The 21101-nt window shown below is 40.2% G+C and overlaps 1 protein-coding gene across 3 annotated transcripts in view; it reads left to right on the top strand.

Moving 5' to 3' along the window:
* The window catches only part of MICU2 (mitochondrial calcium uptake 2), a 132525-nt gene extending 114032 nt beyond the window's left edge, over positions 1–18493 (top strand). For all 3 annotated transcript variants that reach the window (XM_042866711.1, XM_042866714.1, XM_042866713.1), the window contains 5 exons: positions 4668–4765; positions 13447–13618; positions 13899–14007; positions 15104–15261; positions 15568–18493. In XM_042866711.1, coding sequence (XP_042722645.1) covers positions 4668–4765; positions 13447–13618; positions 13899–14007; positions 15104–15261; positions 15568–15672 — 642 coding nt within the window. In that variant the 3' untranslated portion in view covers positions 15673–18493. The remainder of the gene's footprint in view (positions 1–4667; positions 4766–13446; positions 13619–13898; positions 14008–15103; positions 15262–15567) is intronic.
* Positions 18494–21101: the final 2608 nt, after the last annotated feature.

Here is a 21101-nt window from a genome sequence, read left to right as displayed (position 1 = left end):
GATAATGAAAGTCTCTCCCACAAGAAATTCATCTGGAAGCCTGCTGTGGTCACAGCAGCATTGCTTTCTGTTTTACAGGCATGAGGCAAGGTTACCCCTTTCATCCCTGCTGTGTAACCTCATTCAGCTCTGCTCTCCGTGACAGCAACAGGGCCCAAGGAAATGGCATGGAGCTGCATCGGGAGAGAGCAGCTGGGAGTGAGGGAAAGGGTCTGCAGCAGAGGGCGGTGGGCATGGAGCAGCCTGCCCAGGGCTGTGGGCACGGGAGTGTTTGGACAGCCTCTCAGACGCAGGAACTGGATTTGGGGTGGTGCTGTGCAGAGCTGGGGTCGGACCCCATGATCCTTATGGATCCCAAAAAACAGCAGTGTAGGCTCCACACAAGGGAGGGAGGGCACAGGTCTGGCCCAGCACCTACACATCTATCAGCTGTAGCCCTGGCATCAGAGCAGGAAGAATCTAGTATAGTGTTGCTCTGCTTTACATAGTGCACTGGCTTATAAAATCAATTGGAATGAACCGGAAAAGCTGCATGTATGCAGGTCCAGTCGGCATACACACACTGCCTGTCAGGGAGGCAGTGGGATGGTGGGGTGGAGATGCAGGCTTTGCCTCAGAGGCCGCATTAACATTAATCGGAATAATGAGCTTCACAGAGCTCAATACCTCCTGAAGGGGTTCCTTGTGACAAATTCTCTGCTCTTTATGGAAATTAATATTTCTGAAGTATGACGTGGCAGGGAGGCAGCACCTGTACCCCTGCAAGGGCTGAGCCCAGCCACACAGAGGCGGCTTCCCCAGCACCCCAGACAGGCCCCATACAGCCAGGCTGGGTGCCCTCAGCCTGCTGGCAGCAAAGCAAGCCAGAACCCACTCTGATTTCTGTCATCGAGCATCTCCCACAAGATTGGCTTCCAGATTAGCATAATCTTATTTGGCTGGCAACCACTTTTATTCAGTGCCTCCTAAGGAACAGCAGCAGGCTTTGGAGTGAGGTGCTGCAAACTGAAGACATTCAAGAAGTTAGGTTTTCCTCCTTGCTAAGGCACTGATGCTATGGCATAGCCACTCCATGGCATCAGCTGTCATTAACAAACAGCCAACCCACAGATAATGGGAGCGTTCACTCCCAAGTGCTGAATATAAATTTTCTCATAAGTTAATGTCTGTTATATCTTCTGTACAAGAAGTGAAGTGCACGGCTTTACCTGCCTGTACCAGACCTGGTGTATTCTTGAACCCTGCCAAGTGAGAATCTGAGAAAGCAACGTGTTCAAAACTGCAGTATGGATTTACGTGATTAAAGCTGACGCATCCTAAAATGACGTGTTCATTCTGGAGCCCTCTTCAGGCCATCTGGGCTTTGCCAAAAAAAGGCTGCTTTTGGAGACCTGCATCTCCTAGTCTCACTCGTTTGCCTGCTTGTAGTTGTTCTGGCTGGCTGTACCTGGTGGGATTCATATCATAATGGCTACGTCTTTAAAAACTGCTTCCTGAAGCTGAGTTGCAGGATATATTCCAACATCTTGGAGCTCTCTGAGTGACAGAAACCACGGTGCTCTTGAGCCATATTTGAGCAAAGCTGTTAGATTGAAGGCTGGATGGCTCGAGGAAGTGAGGCATGGCCTGAGGAAGTGACTAACTTAGCAACTGAAAAACAAGTAATAGTTCAGAGGAATGGACTGGGAAAAAAAAAATTGCAAGGTTTTAGTCTTAGTTTTGGAAAGATTTTGATCTTCACTAGCAGATAGAAATTAGTGACTCTCCTTTCTTTGCCACCTCTTCAACCATTCTCTCACCTGCTATCTTAACAAAAAATTTTTAAAAAAAAATTTTTAAATTAATCCAAAATGTATATTATTTTTACATTTTCTATGAAAACAAGATATTACACAGCAAATATCATCTCCCAGGATGTAAGTAAGATTAGGAACATACTACAGATTTTAATTGTGATGAATACTTTCATGCCTCAAGCAAATTCTACAATGGAAAGTGGTAAGAATCCAGAGACAGCGAGTCTATTAACATTTCAGATGAGTTTGAAAATCAGTTAGGTACATTATTCTGAAATTATTGTCTTGCCATGTGATAAGTTTCTCCAGTGGCACTTGCTGCCTGCTGCAATGCCAGGTCCTAAATGTGAAAAGCTTGGTGGGAAGTTACAGGATTATGTAGGTTCTATATTAACAGTCTGTGTAACATGAAAAGGAAATACCTGATTGTGTTATCTGATTTCATTTTTAAATGATCAGTTGATGACATTTTTGAAGGTTTATAAGGTGTTAAAATTACTCCAGGAACATGAGTTTAATGTTTCCAGTATGTACACACCTGTTCCTTAGTTCATATAGACTTGGGCAACATCAGAGATTGGTCTTTGGGATCCTCTGTCTGAGGCAATGGACCCAGGAGAATGTCTGAGCTCCCCAAATGAGACACGTGTCCATGCCCCATCAACATGCATACATCCAGGTGAGAACATCACCATCCATTCTTCTTTCTGTGACTCATCTTTCTCTAAGGCATGAACCCAAAAAGGTGCTGAAGTGCAACCTGCAAAGGCTGAAGCCGCCACACACACCTGAGTACAGTCAGTTTAGTTAGTGGCTCTGTAAGTGAAAACTGCCACTCTGATCCTTTTTGCTGCCACAAGGTTAGGTTACCATTTCTTTCTCATTGCCAAGAGACATTCCAAACCTAAGTTGTTCTACCTAAGCTCGGGACGGTGAGGTGTTGGAAATATTAATAGAGCTATCATTATCTTCTAACAAACATTTGTCATGTTGGTACTAATTTATGCAGTTCAGCAGCAAAAGCTCCTAACGGTTCTGTGGGAAAAAATGAATTATGTACTAGCATGTACTTTAATAGCATTAACTTTAGTAAAAGTATTTCTTTTTCTGCAGTTTTACCCTTAAGCTGTAGTTTCTCTGGTCTCCTATTGCGTATTCTCGTTTGAAGAAATGTGCTGCTTTGTAGTTTTAAAATACATTTAACTCTAACCAGTGTTTGGACATCTGCCAATTCCACTTTGGAATTTCAGCTGATAAAGAGGGTAGTGAACGAGTAGGTCCATATTTGTTATAAATCCAGGGATAGGCTTTGTCATCTTAGATAAGATGAGATGGGTATTGTTTGTATGTCTTCATCTGGCTTGTAGCTAGAGGAACCTGAATAGAAGAAAATTATTTTTCTGTTGCAGATTTAGCTTTTAAGAGGTTGTCTTAAACTTTGTTTTTCAGATCGCTTTCAGTACAACACTGGTTTTAATACAGAGTTGTTAAATTGGAAGAATTAAATTCCATAATCACGAGCTTCGTTTTAAAAATTACATCAGAAATTTATTCCTTGTATTTTTCAAGTGCTCTTTGAACAAGCAAACAAAAAGCAGATTAGAATCTCGCTGCAGTGGGAAATGCATTGATTCTTTTCTGTTTCTTCTTAGAAAACTTTGCATTCCAACGCTAATAGTCAGGGGTTGACTTTCAAACAAGCACACACAAGCATTTGACTTTTGACTTTCAAAAAAGCCCGTACGAATGTTTATGCATCAGTCTTCACAGCAATCTGAAGTGTTTAAACTTTAGAAGGATGGACCTCGTGGGTATTTAAATATTCTTTGCCTGCAGTTAAATGATAAAGTTCAATAAGTACAGTTTGCTTGTGTCTTGAAAACTTTTTTTTCTAGATTCACTCATTCATGACTTGCATCACTGACATTTAGTGCATTGTGGTTTGCAGTGGAAATGAGGAATGTTACATTTTAACTATAACATAACTGTGTCCCGTATGCAGTAAGCATGAAATGCAGTGGACTAATGGGACTTGTTATTGATGATGCTGAAAGCTAAATAACCATTAGTATTAAATCTTATGAATAGACTCTTGTCTTTCATCTTACCTCTTCAACCAGATAAAAGACACAGAGGCTATTTAGATGTCATAAGAATAGTTTGTTGAAATCCCTCTGGACTTAAAAAAAAAATCTCTCTTCATGTTTCCCAGTGTTTTGTTGCGTTCAAAGAAATGCCAGTACACTGGTGCTGAAAGAGGAAAAGGACAGAAACTCAGCATTATGTGTGGGTTTAGGCTTGTTAGAGATGCTGTTGAGTTGAAATAGCATGCATCGTTTTTCTGCAGAAATCTCTGTATCAGATTTTTAAAAACAGAACATTGAATAGCACTGAAGATTGGCAAGAAGCCTTCCGAGACCAAACCATAATAGAGCACTGTGAATATTTTTGTTTTTCTAGTTCCACTTTGTGAAGTCTCATAAATGTTCTTAAATGACTGTAACAAACTAGAAATGCCTAAGAACTTTCTTTTACAGAGATGTTACATTTATGTAAAGCCTCAGTTCACCTAAAGGTAAAGCCTTACAGCACTTTAACTAGCAACCTTTTCCATTCTAATAATAAACTGTAACAGAGGTGGTTGTAAATTGTACTCAACTTTCATACAGAATATTTAGGAGCAGGATGTACATACACTGTTACCAGCTGATGTGGAAGAAATACTCAGCTTGGAGATTCTTGTGTGGTAGCTTTGGGAACAGTAATTTAATTACAAGCATCTCTTGTGAAATTGTACTTCCCATAAATACTTCCAGATTTGCAGTGAGTAGATAGCAATAATCATCAGGGATTTTTTTGTTTGTTTTATAGGAAGCCGAATTGGAAAGCTGTGGTGTTAATACCATGCTGCTGGTGCATTTCTTTGGAAAAGAAGGAAAGGAAAAACTTCGCTATTCTGAGTTTTTCAGGTATTTTTGCAGCCAGTCCTGTTTGTAACACCTCTGCTCTGCATTAACACTGGTATTAGCCTGACCCTATGCTGAGTTGGTTCAGAAAGTTAAACGGATAACCAGGTAGAAGACCATTTGTGGTTTTACATGATTGAAGTTCTGGTGTAGCTCCTTGGACCTATTGTCTGCAGGGAAATCGTGCTCAATTTTCTGCATCCTACCCTGATGAACTCAAAAGCAGCAAAAGGGCTGCAGGTCACAAGGGTTGAGATTACCATTCTTGGCAGCTGTGTGCTGCCAACACACAGCATACTGTAAGACAGTATGATTCATGACTATTTTTTAAGAACAGTGCTAATCAATTAAACTTTACTGAATTGAGATGTTCCCCATTACAACTGTCATGTTACGATACAGGAAACATTTCTGCTTGCTTCGAATTCCAACTTCTGTTGAAATTTCAGCAGTGCCTTTTTTCACCCTTTGAACTATTGCACTAGGGCAGTGCGGATACTTTGTGGCACTTGTGCAGGTACTTAAAATTGAGCCAGATGGTAAACAGGATCAGACTGAAGCTGTGGTGCGTTACCAAGTAGCCACTACTGCTGGAAAAGCATTGCTTGTAAGTCTGTTTCACTGCAAGCTTGAAAAATCAGAAGCTCAAATGAAGTTCTAAGACTGGAGTCATTCAGTGCACGCGTTACACGTGTCAGAAAAATGCTCTAATCCCTGTCCACATTACAGCATGAAGCTCTGCTGTGGTTGATTTCAACTTCAAAATCCAACTGGTATCAGGTGTTTGTGTTTTCAGTGAAGGGTTCTTTCTTCCCGTGTTCCTTTAAATCAGTCATGACGACCATCAGTGACACAGCATCAACATTTAACTGGTTAAAACTCTCCGTTACTTGGGAGATCAATTTCTACTTTTAGTATGAAGCCAGGACACATCTCGTTACGTGAATGTTGGGCCAGAAGCCAAATGCACACTTTGAAATAAATGGAAGTTAAATGCCCGTACATCTCTGTGATTCTTGATTTGCATTTTGAACACAACATCAAGAGAAGATTATCTATATTAGTATTACTTCTTCTACAAAATAATTGGACATTTACAGACTGTGGAAACAAATTGGGATAATTGTTTACTTGAATTTTTGTTCAGAATCAGGGGGAATCTGTGCCAGCCCCCTTAAAAAATGGATGTTGTTTCAGTCAGTAAAGGTTTGAGGGAAGCCAGACTGAAAAAGGAAGACAATTTTCTTAACTCTAAAGAGCGTTCCACTCTACTGGCTCGAGTACATACCAGTCTTCAGATAAACAGCCTTTCTCTTGTGAAGACCTCCTACTCAATAGGAATCTGAGTAAAATAAGTTTAAGATGCCAGCAGCTCCCTTCTATATAAATAGCATAGATTCTCTCAATGAAACAAAAGGCAGAGAGCACCAGTAAAAGGTTGTGTTTGCATATACAGTGTAAACTGAAATGCCTTGGCTTTTAGATAAAATCCCACGCTGACCCAATGAGGCATGACATTGATGAAGCTATGTACCGAGTACGATCAGAACGTATGGGTTAAAGACCTTTGCCTACCACACAGATAGAAGCCTGTAATCAAAATCAAACTCCCACATCTTGCTCTTAAAATCTGTGGGATAAGTGTAAGGTTTAATGCAGGTAATTTTTCAACAGTGGCAGTTATTTTTCGTAGAGTTGGAATGAGCCTCTTTATCACTGTGTAGACACTCCATCTCAGTTGCAACATGACAGTGAAGTTTGTTTAACACACAGAAAGGTGAATAAAAGAATCAGTGTCTTTTTAACCTGTGTGAAGATATCACTTTTCACGTGATTTTATTTGCAAGTAAATCAAGCACATCACTTCTAGGTTCCTATTGTTCAGAGAAAATGTGATTTCTATCTGATGGCCTCTCATAACATTTTACCTTACGCGGGCAGCTATTGTTGGCTGTTTGATCAAAGTGCCACGCTGTTTTTACAAGAGATGACTGATGAGCTGTACAGACATAGATCATTGTCAAAAGAAGAAAAGAATGGTGGTAAATGCTTTTATCGTTTTCCAGGTTGTTGCCTAGAAAGCTTTTCCATTGATCAGTGTAGCACCTAGCGGAACGTAGAGGTGATTAGATTTGATTAGGACACACTAAAACTTGTCACATTAGTTAAATACACAGATATTACTGCATTACAGAGCCACACAGGCTTGAAACTTTAAAAAAAAAAAAAAAAAAGGAATGCCTTCTTAGTGAAATTTCACTTTACTTGTATGGGAATTCAGAAATCTGAGACTGATGTTCTCACCTCATTACTTACAGATATTTTCCTCATGCTTCTACTTTGCAGTTGGGCTGACTTAAAAATCTTTTTGGAAGTGCAGCCATCTGTATCTGCACCAATGATGTCCGACCCTTTTAGTCTGCAGCCCAAACACTTTAAAAATGTCAGACAGCCACAGTATCAGGGCACTTCATTTGCCTTGTTCTCCTTTGCGTTCAGATGACACAAAGAAAATGGAAACTGTCTGTGTCTCTTGAGTCAGTGTGAAGCTGAAGTAAGCCAGTCCTTGTGCCTCCTCCCTTCCTACAGCCCCAAACACAGGAGGCAAATGGGTTATAGAGAGGGAACGTGGTTAATCATTCTATTCTCCATCTCCCTGCAGCTGCTGTATGTATAGGGGTCTCCTTGTGTGTATTCCTTACCTATGATTTCTAAAGAAATCAGACTGCTTTTTACTGGACAAGAACGAGACCATGAAACAATATCAGATCATTTCTCAGCTTATTCTTCTGTTGTGAAAGCAGAAGTAATCCACAAATAGTAAGAATCCATGTAGAAGCAATTCCATATGTATTTTATGACACCAGTTAAGCTCTTTCTCACTATTGTACAGAACATAGTCAAAACAGCAACCAAAGCTGCTCCTTTCCATCCTCCATGGTGGGATTTCCACTTCTGCAGCTTCTGCTGGAACCACAGGCAAGTTGAGGAGGCTGTCAAGGCAGCGCATCCTCCTGTGCCATTCACGTAGTAACAGGATGGTCTCAGAGCTCTTAAGGTGTGACCCAAGGAACACGTGTGCAGCCCCAGACTGCTGCACAATTTCTTGCCAGTTGTCTTGTCCTTAACATCACCATTCACATCTTCAAAACAGTTTTTTTTCACTGGCAAAAGGTAGGAAACATTGATCGAATTTATTTTGTAGAGTGCTTATGTAAATCACTATCAGAAGTGGTGCCTCAAAGCCAGGTGCAATTGGAATTTTTATTGTCCTGTGTCAGTTTAAGAAGATATGAAACAACACACGACAAGCTCATTATATGTGTGTATATACACATATAGATATAACAAAGAAGGGTAAATTAAATACAAGAAGCTGTAACTCAGAAATGTGAACAAATTTCTGTCTCAGGTGACCACCACTTCGTTTTTACAACAATATCATCTTCTAATACCTGCCCTCATCTTAGAGATTGTCACACTTCAAACATAAAGCCAGAAATCCACTGAAATTCCAGGCTTTTTTTTTTTCATTCTCATGCCTGGCAGTTTCCCTGGAACTTTTGAGACAGAAACTATTTTTTGTACTTTTCCTCCAAAACTTTTTCAGTGGTGCTTTAAATTCAGCTATGTAGTGTGTGGGGTTTTTTTTATTATTATTATTATGAGTAGAAGGCTATTTAGTTTTCTGGGTTTAGCACATATTTCTTCTTGACAGCCACTGTGGTGTTTTGTTATGTTTTTTTCTGAAAGTCCCTTGCTGATCTTGTTTAAGTATGTCTAATCCCAAATAAAAGAGGAGACAGTAATTCACTCCCTAGACAGTTTATGACTGCTATGACTTTTTTCCTGCAGTCTGTCCCCAAGCAAGCTTAAATCTCTCACAATCTCCTTCAAGGGTGAAAAAAAAAAAAAAAAGGAATAAGTGAGAGAGTATGGAAAAAATATTAAAAAATACTTCTAATTGATTCTGGGAGGAGAAATGAAAAATTACTTTCCAGTATGGTTAAACAATGATCATAATTTAATCGTATAAGAAAAAATAAATCCTGTTAATTTTCTGTCCTGATTTGTTGCTTTCAAACTTCTCATCAATTAATTGAAGTTTACACCTCTTTATTCATTTTTTTCTTCTCTAGATCAGAGGTCACCAGTTGTACAACCATGCACAAAACACTGCCTTTCATTTACTTGTCCTGTTTCTCTTTCTTTTGGTATTTTCAAACTCCTTGGTACATTCATTTAAGAAACCAAAATATATACACTAAACCACACTGATGGAACTGAAATTTGTTTGGTGCTCTTTCTGTGTTCATGCCAAGGCACACAGGCAGGATCTCAAGTAGCATCATCAACCAGTGATGTTTTTGCTCTGGTGACAGTTTGCACATTTCCAGTGATTTTCATCTAGAGATTTGGAAGTGCAGTTATGATTGCCTTTTTCTGTGTCCCTATACCTACGCTTCTATCTGTCTATAGACCCCAAATTCACTTAGAGATGACATACAAGCAGGATCAGACTGAGAAAAGAAAAGGGATAAGAACAAAATCTGGCTTCTGGTTCTATATTCCTATCGTAAGTGAATCTGAGCATTTCCCAAATATTTAGTAGTGAGGCTGAGAAGAATCCCCATTTCTTCCTTTCCTGTATACTTATCAGACAAATAGCTTGATTTGTTTCCACAAAGTGCTTATAGATGAACGTGATTAGTTTGATTATGTTTGGTTTGGAAACACTGAGGACACTACATCAATGGGAGTTTTGCCTGTAATTCTGACAACACTGAGATTGATTAACTGCTTCAGCACTTGCTAAGCTGAGTTTGCAGGCATGTATGTAAGTGATCTTGAAGGTTAGTGGTCAAGTCCTTATTAGGTTTTCCATATTCTCTTCTGGAAAGTCATATTTGCCAAAAGGCAGCCTTGCAGCTCTTAGTAGCAGTCATTTGCTGCAGAGATGATTATCGAGTCTCCAGCAGGACTGCAGTGTCTGAAGAGAAGCCAAAGCAGAGTAGAAATGCTGGAGTGATGTATTCACCTCTGTCTTAATTGTCAGGTTTCCTTCCTACAAACCTGTATACCACAAGCACTGGTCGGTTCTGTATTAGAGTACTGAAGCTCTGTACAGACTTTGAATTCAGATCAAAAAGTATAGGAAGGAAAACATTCCCTAAACTTTCCTTTTGTGTTTCATTCTCTACTTCATGTGCCATAAGGAAGCTAGCACTTCATTGCAACATCGCAGGTTGGAGAAAGAATAGCTGCATTCCTGAGGTTCCGCACTTTTCACTTCTATTAAAGCTGAGTTGCCAAAAAGTCCTAAGAGACTCCCTCTTGCTGTAGGTTTGTAAAGCATGTTGCAAAATGTGGGCTAACTTCTGATAAGGCTTCTGGATGCTGTTGTAACATAAAACAGGCTGTCTTAAAGAAAGTATGTCTGCTCCCAGCCTTTTCTCCATCTTACAAATTTGTGATTGATCTTTTCTTTTTGTTATTTGGAAACTCAGGAGTTGCTTTTATCCTTAAGCTGCAGTGCAAGAGCATTTCCAGTGCAGTTATTCTTGAATTGTAGAACACATCTAATATGCGAATCCCATTCCCACAGCTGAATTTTGTCTTTTGCCATTGACTTTAGGAGAGCAGGAATTCCATTAGTATGCTTGTTTTTCCTAATATATGAAGAAATTGTGAAGGAATTTCTAACTGAAAATTGTCACACTGTGATCCAGAAGATAAAGAATCAAGTATCCCTAGTGGTGTTACGGCATAAAACTATCAGGTTTTACTTCCTAACCAGAAAGCTATTTTTAATAACTTCTAATAACTCTCTTTTTAAAAAACTCATTAGGATTTTTAACTCTCACATCTGGGAATAACAGTGACCTAGAATGCTGATGTGATGATTCATGGTATTTTAATTTTTGTAATATGGGAATCTATCAGATATAAATTTTACATATTTCAGCTGCTGAATTTGGTATGGCAGGAAATCTTCCCACACTAGCTTGCCAGGAGCAAGCCTACATGTTGAAATGCAGGATCCATTAATTTTTTTCATACCTAAAGAAGTAATTCCTGCTCTCCTCCCCACTCTAAGTAAGATGTGTGGCTGTTGTGCAACCGTCGATGTGCAGTGACATTGCCTGGAAGCAAATGGAGAGGACAAGATTCCAGGCTTGAGAAAAGGCAGCAGAAACCATGGAAAGATTCAGTGCCTCATTCCCTATGAGACGGAAGCAGAATCAAGCATATGTCAGAAATGCTAGAGCCAAATGCTTCCCTTTCCTCTTTGCTTCCCTTGCGCCATTCAGCTGGCTGATGTATGTGGCTACGCAGATCACTGGCTCCTTCCTCGGCATATAGAAATGCTTGGTCACCCAGTGCTGCCCTGTCAGGGTACAGCCCTGGGTGGATCACTGAGAGATTTGTGCTTAAGTGAAACCTGCAAATGCAATATTTAGACATAATGGAGGAACATGTAATTTGTCATCGCCTGGCTACTGACCAGCTAATGACAGAGAGGCGGCTCTCCAAAATGAAGAGCTTATCCTATCGAGGACAGACCGTACACCTATCACAAGATGTATTTTACTTCCACAGAGTAAAAGCCAAGAAAATAAAACACCAAATTACACCCTGTCTTTTTTTCCTACATCCAAAGCAACCTTATTTTCAGCAGCTTCTCCTTCCCCAGACCAGGCGTTCCATCAACTGCAATCAAAGATGTGGTTACTGCTCTGCATGACCTCTGCTGTCTTCCAGCCATACATGAGCCACACATCCCAGATACTCCACTCTCACTTCTGCTGGGCACTCCCAAAACGCAGCAAAGCTCTGTTAGGTTGCCTGCATGGCTTTGGTCTGCAAGGCCTGTTCTGCCCAACTGCTCAGCATAGGCAGACAAGGGTGTTTAAAAAAAAGAGGTCTGAGGATCACAGCCTTCAAAACAGTGCAGCCAGCTTTTGAAAGGCTGTTAAGGCAATGGTGCTCGGAATATCCCAGCCAAGAAAATCTTCTGCCTGCCGTAGTGCTGTCCATGGGGGTGGGGGGGGCACCTCTGCTGTGCAGGGGCCTTGAAACTACCTTCACTGGACCACAGTGTATAAAATGTGGGAGCATAGCACACACATACTCAGTATTACAGTAATAGAACTCCAGCCTGAATCTTAAATTTCCTCTCAGTGTCAGGCTTTCTGTCACCTGTGTGTCCTGAGCAGTGAAGCATTTGTTGGCCCTTTATTTGCATGTGCAGCTCTAATTATTGGAGAAGAAAATACAAGAGAGAGCTCATGCTGCAGCAGCAGCCTTCAGCTAACCCCTTATAGACTTCACAGAGCTTCAAGCTACTAATTGTCCGAGTGATCTCATTAAAGGACTAAAGATAGCTGTGCAGGCTAAAATGCTTTAATTTCAGGGAAAATAATTCAAATCCAGTGAGGCCATGCAAACACTGACAAGCAAATGAGGCTCTGCTGCTCTTTGCTGCCTAGACCCTTAGCTGTCTTCTCCAACTAATTGCTTTGTCCCAATATAGAAGTATTTCATTCCCTCCTGTCAGTAAATTTTGCAACTCAATTAAGCAGGGTTCTTTTGATGTAATGAAAAGATTCTGGCAAGTCTGGTTGTGTTTTTAACCTTTATATTCACAGGGGGAATTAAAAAATTGTACACAGCCCATCTCTAAATGGCTCATACACCACTGGTTTTCTCTATCTTGAAATTCATGTCAGTCCCTCCACCCCAGAAAATGATAAATGGCTATGTGGGCCAAAATGGGGAAATTCAAAGCTACTGCTCTGCTCGTGGTTCCAGCTTCTGGAGGGCAGTGGAGTGAAGGGTGGTGAGGTGCTGGCACGGGTTGCCCAGAGAGGTGGTGGATGCCTCAACCCTGGAGACACTCAAGATCAGGCTGGACAGGGCTGTGAACACCTGATGGAGCTGCAGGTGTCCCTGCTCATGACAGGGAGTTGTATCAGATGGCCTCTAAGAGTCGCTTCCAACTCAAACAGTTCTGTGATTCTGTACCCGCACATTAGTAATTGATTCTTGTGCTGCTTTAGTTTTTCTCCCTAAAGAATGAGTGCCTTCTAAAACCGCTGATGTTCACAGCATCCTTTTTCAGACAGCTCTCTCCTGAAATACCTGCAACATCATTTTCTGTGCTATTCCAAACCGTCTGCATGCCATCTGTAGTCCCAGCGAACCCACTCTCTCAGTATTAAAGAACAAATTTGCCAAGCTTCTCTTCTGCCGTCTGAGGCTTTGCAGTCTTTGAGGCTTTTAGTTGTCCTTTCATGTAGCGATGATTTCAAGGTTCCTCTTTTCTTTCACCTTTGTAATAGTTGGGGCCTCTTCTTTGGAGGTGCTTTCCAACCTTAAATTCCTCTCTTATTAATATGAAATTTCATAAATAACACGTCGGGCCTTTAGCTGCCGTGTCCTTTTCCACTCATTCATTACAACACTGCCTCATCCATCATTTTAACTCATTATCTGCACCTTTTCAAACATTTCTTTCTCACGTGAAAACTATGGACGATCTCTGCATGCTGTCTTAGCGTGGGCTTAGGGAGCGCCCTGCTGGTGTCCCTGCTGAAATGCAGCCCTGGGAACAAGTCACCTCCCAGGCTGTATCTGCGGCCAGCTGGTGGTGTCTAATGCATATTCACTATTTGTTCTCACAGGTTCATGGAAAATTTGCAAACAGAAGTGCAAGAAATGGAATTCATACAGTTTTCCAAGGGATTGAATGTCATGAGAAAGGAGGACTTTGCAGAATGGCTACTGTATTTCACTGACGAGGAAAATAATGAAATTTACTGGCAAAACGTGAAAGACAGATTTGAAGCAGGAGAGGTTGGTACCTGGAGCGTGCTTTGTTTTGCTTCCTTGTTTCTGCATACAGGTTTTCATGTGAATGCAAGTATCTAAAAATAAAACCAGTTTCCAAATCAATTATGGCAGCTCTTGAGTTTTATGCAAATAAGAACCATGACAATTTATTAACTGAGAAATATAAGTATTGACAACAAGCGTTCACATCCAAATGTTAAGTCCATTGGATTTAACAAAATAGATTTACTTTGCTTTTGAAAGTACTATCCAGTATATATCATCTAATTCTTTGATACTCTAGAATATCAGTTTGGAGGAATTCAAGACTTTCTGCAAGTTTACAAACAACTTAGAAGACTTTTCTATTGCCATGCAGATGTTCACCGTAGCCAATCGTCCTGTTAAGCGAGGTGAGTGCTCCACAGCTTCACGTCTGTGTTTTTAAAAAAGAAAAGATGCACTTTTCTTACAGAATTTTGTGCAGTGCTACACAATCATGCCTATGAAAAACAAGTAAAGTATTTTTCAAACCAAAGAACTGAGGGAGTTGTACCTTTCACGTATAACAGACATTTAGTAGCAATGCGGCAACATTTTTGTGGAAATACAAGTGTCTTTTGTTGTGATTCTGACGTTGTTACATACTTGTGATACTTGAAAAACAGATCTCCTGAGTTATCTGAAAACAGTAACAAAAGTTCCTGAGAAGGGTTGTTGAGACATTAACATTCGTTTAGACGCATAATTGGTTGGCTCACTTGAAACTGAACAGTGTGTCATGACAAGACCCTTCTCCTTTTCTTTGTGTTCTACTCACAAAGGTGCAGTGCCATGTCTTGATTTATACTTAACGTAAAGAGCTGAAACAGTTCACATCTTTTTGAAGACAAAGTTAGGACTGTATATAATGTATGTTGGGACCTTTTTAAGTTGTGGTATATCCTTTTTCAGGAGGATTTTCTACTTAATTATATTTAAATGAAATGTAGAAGAATCAACTGCATTTACAGAGAAATTATTGAAAGATGCAAAGATGAGAGATGGAGTGCTCTTTTTTCTAGTAAGCTTCAGAACTAAGCATATTTATATAATTAGTTATAAACATCATTTGCTATGAAATCAGAAGCACAACATTGCTGTATTTATCACTTAGTGGGGATAACTTGCTGTAATAATCTACAGTGCTACTCTGATATAGTAACCTTCACTTCCTCCTTGAAACTCAGACATCTGTGATGCCTTCAAAAATGCATCCCATTCATGTGGCAGAATGTGCTTGCAGTGATAATCTGCAACCATTTCCCTCTTACTATCTTCTGTTTTATGACAATCCCATACATTTTCTTATTTTACTTGAGGCAAAACTCCAAATTCTTTACACCACAAAATACTCTAGCTAGGATATCCAGAGGACATTGTAAGATCTACAGAATGCTGCAATTTGTGTGCTTTGCAATGCCTTTACAAGTTCAGTAATGTAATGATGTCGTATTCTGTCTTCACTAGCTGAGTTCAAGAGAGCAGTGAAGGTGGCGACAGGACAGGAGCTCTCAGATAATATTCTGGATACCATCTTCAAGATTTTTGATCTCGATGGAGATGACTGCCTCAGCCACAGCGAGTTCCTCGGTGTCCTGAAGAAGCGAATTCATCGAGGTTTGAGGGTGAGAAGCTGATGGCATCTATGCTTCCCATTAACATACTTGTTTTTGAATACCACAGATTATTCTTACAACTATCTTATTAATGTTTGTAGAAACACAAGTAGAGATAGTGAATGGAAAGAAATTATATTTTAAATTGAAGACTCCTTACTGCTTATGAATCTGGGAGGAGTGCTGCCATCATTGGTAATATACAGCTGAACTATGGGAGCAGCAGCATCGCTCTACATATTATATTTATAACACAGTCTGCAATTAAGAGTCTTTTTTGTGTAAATGTTAAACATGCTCTAATTTTATTAACAGGTACCACAACAGCAAGGCATTCAAGGGTACTGGAAGTGCGTGAAAAGGGAAAGCATTAAAGGAGCAAAAGAATTGTGGAAGCAAAGTGGGAAAAGTCCTTTTTAAAAGTGTCCATTATTGCTGGTTTGCTGTAAATGTTATGTAGGTTTTTTTTGTCTGTCCTGTTTACATAAGAGCTGAATCAAAAATACTTTTTTTTACTACAGCTGAACTAAATTAACCCAATATCTAATGCAAAAAAAAAAAAATTATATCGTTCTAGTGTAATCAGTTGGGTTTACAGAATTGTTATCATGTTTGACCTCCCTACAGAAGTACTCTTGTTCTAGGGAATAATGCTATTTATTTTTTTGTGGAGTCTGACCCTGCACTGTGACCTCTGGGATGCATAGGATCTAATAGTGGCCACTGGCTGGAACAATCCAACAGTATCATCTCCTGGTGGAAGAATGGCCATCATCTCATCTGGCCACTGACACAGCAGTTCTCTTTCCCTGGCAAAGACAGGGGTCCAAAAAGGGAAACCATTGGCACAGTCCATGCAAGTCAAGGTACCTGCATCAAAAACGAAATCTCACGTGGCTTGTGCCCCCATTACTGTGAGCTGCTTGTTGCTAGTTCCTGGCAGATGGTTCCACCAGGTCCAGGGTAGATGTCTGATTTGTCTGCTTTTGTTGATAATAGCTTTAAACTGGAAATATAAGGCTGCTGATGCAGGCTTTAAAAGTTACATGTTGATCTATGAATGTGTATTGAGACTCTCAGACCTCTTCAACAAACGGTATAAACAAGAAGGAAAAATCCTCATCCTCATTCTATCATAAGCAGTGATTACACCTTGATTTGTAAATATTTTGCTTAATTGTAATGCAGAAGATAAATGTGTAACAAATATTTACTTTGTGTTAGTAACAATTATGACAGGGAATGCTGCAGTATCTCAGGAACTCAATGTTATAACAAGCGTTGGCAGGAATAATAGACCCAACAAAAAGTAAACAAATTGTTTAATTGCAAAGCTAGGCAATTAATTGCAAATCCAAATTGCAAAGCTGGACATAAGATGTCAAACAATAAAACAAAAAGAAGGTAAAAATTAACATGAATGTTTTTCAGCCATATCACAGTGTGCTTCTCTGTATACACACATATGCATGGTAAATGAGTTTTTTTCTTACAGACTCAAGAGCCTGTAGTCACAGCTCCAGATCACTGGTTGGTCACTGCGTATAGGAGACAGACTTTAACACACAGAGCTGTCTGCATTGTCTGTTTTGTCCAGGCTGGGGTAAAGGCCTGACTTTTCAAGACAGGTTTGTTCTAACAGATTCAAAAAACGAACTGGGTAAAACAACTGAGAAATCTCACCACTGCAGATCCCACCTAAGGAGGGTTACAGGTAAGATATTTGGTATGTCAGTGGCCATCAGGCAAGCTAGCACTAAGGAAGAGTCCTCCCAGGTCTCAGCACTCTAGAGAGAAGCAAGCAAAGCAGCAGCATGCAACCACCTGCTACTCCTCTCTGTGCAGCATTCTCTTGGAGCTTTAATTTAAATTGTGTGAAAGAGAAAATGCTTTTCTTTGTGTGATCTGTAAGCATGCACCCAGTCTCGTCCACATGAACAGGAACATGACTGTGGGTGCCTCAAGACCTGTCTAGAAAATCAGGTACCAGTGACTGCCAAGGATCCCTCTGCTTCCACCAGGAGCCTCTCAAAAATGAAATAAAATGCAGTAAATGCCACTGCCTCTCCCCCTTAAGCTGAAATGGCACTGCTCTGTGGGCAATGAGAAATCAGGCAGCTGTTTCCACTCTGTGCTTTTGGAAGCTGCTTATGGTGATGGGAACTGTGAGTAAGAGCTGCTGGGAGCAGAGGTGGGGCAGCAGGGCTGGCATGGAAGTACCACAACCAGCTTCAGATCACTAAATAATATTTTTTTAAAGGACAAAATCAAGCAAGACACTTCTGTATCACAGAAGTGTGTGTGTTCCCCTACAGTGGGCGTTGTTCCAGCTCTGCTATAATACATGGCAGCCTTTTACTTGTTGCTGTTCATATTTTGGCAAATTGTTTTTACTTTGGAACAGACACAATTGTTTAACAATTTATTCTGTGAGTTCTTAATAGGTTTTTGATGTTCTGCATTGCTTTTGTGGTTGTTTCTTGTTTTGTTTTGTTTACCAATGACACATATCCTGCAAACTGTTTGGTTTTCTGTTGGAAAAATCAATTCATCTAGCTTTAGTGTATCTAGGAGTTTAATGCCTCATTGCTCATTCGTATCTGGGTTTGTGCAATCAGCAATATCTGCTTTTGGCAGCAAGTTACTAAAAATGGATTTCAAGCTTTATTTCTTAGCTAAAGATCTGGTATCCAGTTCAGAGGAAAAAGAAAACAGATACGCTTATTTTAAAACAAACATCATGTCTATAATAAAATAAGAAAAGGAATGATTTCTTAGGAATTAAAGTGCAATTAACATTTTCAGAAGAAACTATCCTGAAAGTACAGCCAGGAAGGAATTCCTCTGAATGCCAGGGAAGATTTGTCCGTTGAAAAATCAGGCTCTGTGTTTAATCTGTAGCTTGTTTTTGTTTGTTTTCACCAAAAAGATTTGTGAAACAGTCTTAAAATCATTTCTCTGATAAAATATCTTAGACTGAAAGAGCTGTTTACATAAGTGTTTGGGCCGACCTTGTCTGATGAAGAATCCATTGTAGTTTTAATTTTTTTAAGCTCCTTTTAGTAACTGTGTGGTATTTGCAAGCTGTCTGTCAACATTACTCAACACAATTTATTCAAAGGTCTTGCCTACTGCCAACGTGCCAATTAAGTGTATCAATTACAACTTTTTTAACCTTACGAATCCTTCCTCTGAACAGAAATATACTAAAAATGAAATAAAATTAAATGCTAAAAAAAAGCCTCCAACTTTGCTTTTGAGTGTTATTTGGAATAAAAAAAATAATATATTACATATTGTGGAGGTCTCATAAACTGTTTTAAAACTATTTTAAAAGAATACACAAGATGAGAACTGCCAGATAAAGGGCCAAAATGGGAACAAATCCAGAGAGTTAGAGGAAGTATTTCAAAATTCATATCTATTGTCCATATTTTGACTTAAGCATAGAGATGGATTAATAAATGTACATTGGAGTTTCAGATACAGTTTTCTTCTCATGGAAGAGTGCCAAAATCTCTTGTGTCTTCAACCTTTCCTATTAAACAGCCACAGCAGGTCAGGAAACTATTCCAGTGAAGAAAGAAACCTTCAGTCCTTCTGAACAGACAGTATGCATCCCAGTGATGTGGATGTTATTACTGAGATCCACACTGACCAAGCAACAGCCCCTCTAATGCCACTGGGCACAGAGGAAGCATGAAGGCAAAACCTGTGGACATAGACACATATTGTGTCACATATTTGTGCACCAGGCAGCCATAGAAATTCCTCCTAGAGAAACTGAAGATGTTGCCCAACAAGAGGTGGAAGGGAAACCTGAGAGACTTGAGCATGTACAAAATTAATCCACAAACAAGCTTGCAGCTCCTCGCTCATTTACTTTCTGAAGGTTTCCTGCTGTCTTTGTTGATTAAACAATTCCTGGTTGGTTCAATAATGTAGAAATTATGCAGCATATGTGGAGACAGATTTCCCATTAGGCTGGTGTTGGCTCAGTTAATAAAGTTTTTGCTTCATTAACCAGAAGGCTGTGGTGCAGAGCTCTCCTCATGGACCGCAGGAACTGTGCTGTGGCTCCTGCACACCGTCCTCCCAACATTGCACAACTGTGCCCACCTGTGTCATGCCAGAAAGTACACATCAGTCCTTGGAGAGCAAAAAGCTGTGCCCAATTAGAAGCTTGTTCTTCTGTTTCCTGTCCCAGCTGATGGTGGCCGGCCTTTCCTCACCAACTGTGATGTGGAAATCAAATCATAGAATGATTAAGGTTGGAACAAAACACTAAGATCATCCAGTCCAACCATCAGCACGTCCCTACCATGCCCATTAACTGTGTCCCTCAGTGCCACATCTCCACATTTCTTGAATCCCTCCAGGGACAGTGACTCCAGGGACTGGGCAGCCTGTGCCCCTGCCTCACCACTCCTTCCGATAAGAAATTTTTCATGATATGCAACCTGAACTTCCCCTGGTACAACTTAAAGGGAGGAAGGTTCTGGGATGCTCTGGCTAACTTAAAGATTGAAGGCTCTGGGAGTACACACTCTGCATTTGGCAAAATGTGAGATTCACTTTGGCCTCAATCAAATGCTCTCAGACAGGAAAATCTGGTAGAAAGGAGACTAGTCAAAGCAGAGAAATGTGTGGGATTTCAGACACCAGCAAGTGCCAAAACATCCTCTGAAGAGTCTGTCCTTGTCATAGAATCATAGAATACCCTGAGTTGGAAGGGACCCACGAAGATCATCAAATCCAGCTTCTGGCTTTACCCAGGACCACCCACAAATCAGACCATATGTCTGAAGAGCGTTGCCCAGACCCCTGTTGGTCAGTGTTGTGACCACTGGGCTCTGTTCCAGGGCCTGACCACCCTCTGGTGAAGAACCTTTTCCTGATCTCCAACCCGACTTTCCCCTGATGCAGCCCCAGGCCGTTCCCTTGGGTCCTTCTCCATGAACTGCAGAGGGAGCACAGGAGATGGGCTTCGCCAGACTTAACTTGTACTTTGGCAATGCCTTCTTTGTTCATAAGCTTTAATGCATCCTAAGTAAGAGTACTTACATTTGGACTTTTTTTCTACAAATTGAAGTGCTGTTTTGTTGGAAGGGTGAAAACTCTTAGAAAGGAACAATTTTAAAGACTCGTCAATACAGTGTTTTGGTTTTTTTGGGTTTTTTTTTCATCTTAATTATGTGGCATCTTACTGTATTTTAATCTACTTTGAAATTGATACTATTAGGAGCAAACATTACTAAAAAAGTGTGTGTCTCTCAAATAAACCACACAAGGTAGTTTCTAAAGCAATGGGAGCTGAGTCACAGGGTAGCTGATTGTATTCCCTGCTGAATGGGGAGGATAGCAAAATGCTCTGCAGCTTTTTAGGATAGCAAAATGTTCTGCAGCTGGTCTTTAGAAAAGAGAATTCAAACTGTAATTTAGGAGACATGAACATGACCGAACACAAGGATGCTAGGAAAGCAACGAATAAATCAACACAGCTGAAATTAAATGTTTCAAATGCTGTTTGAACAAAACAAGTTCTTTGCAATTTAGGATTTGACCCAATGCAAACACGGACAACTAATCACTCACAGTTAATGTATACAAGATTACATGAGCCGTACTGGAATGCAGAGAGCAAGTATTTGAGCCATCTCCTTTGATTTTATGTGTATATCAGAAATCAAGCCTACAGAAATTGATTTGTCTGTTTACTACCAGGAACGAATAAAAAAGATTCCTAATGAGCCACATTATTATTTTGCATCAACCTCCACCTAAAAAGGTGGTGGGTTGCTTCTTGCCAGGTCATGGCTTGTTCCTAGCCCTCAGAGTAAAGAAATACT

This window comes from Lagopus leucura, unplaced genomic scaffold, assembly GCF_019238085.1.
Source record: "Lagopus leucura isolate 7727_CA_CO unplaced genomic scaffold, USGS_WTPT01 Super-Scaffold_100001, whole genome shotgun sequence".
NCBI lineage: Eukaryota > Metazoa > Chordata > Aves > Galliformes > Phasianidae > Lagopus > Lagopus leucura.
Note: the sequence above shows the minus strand (reverse complement) of the source record. Positions and strands in the feature narration are given on the sequence as shown.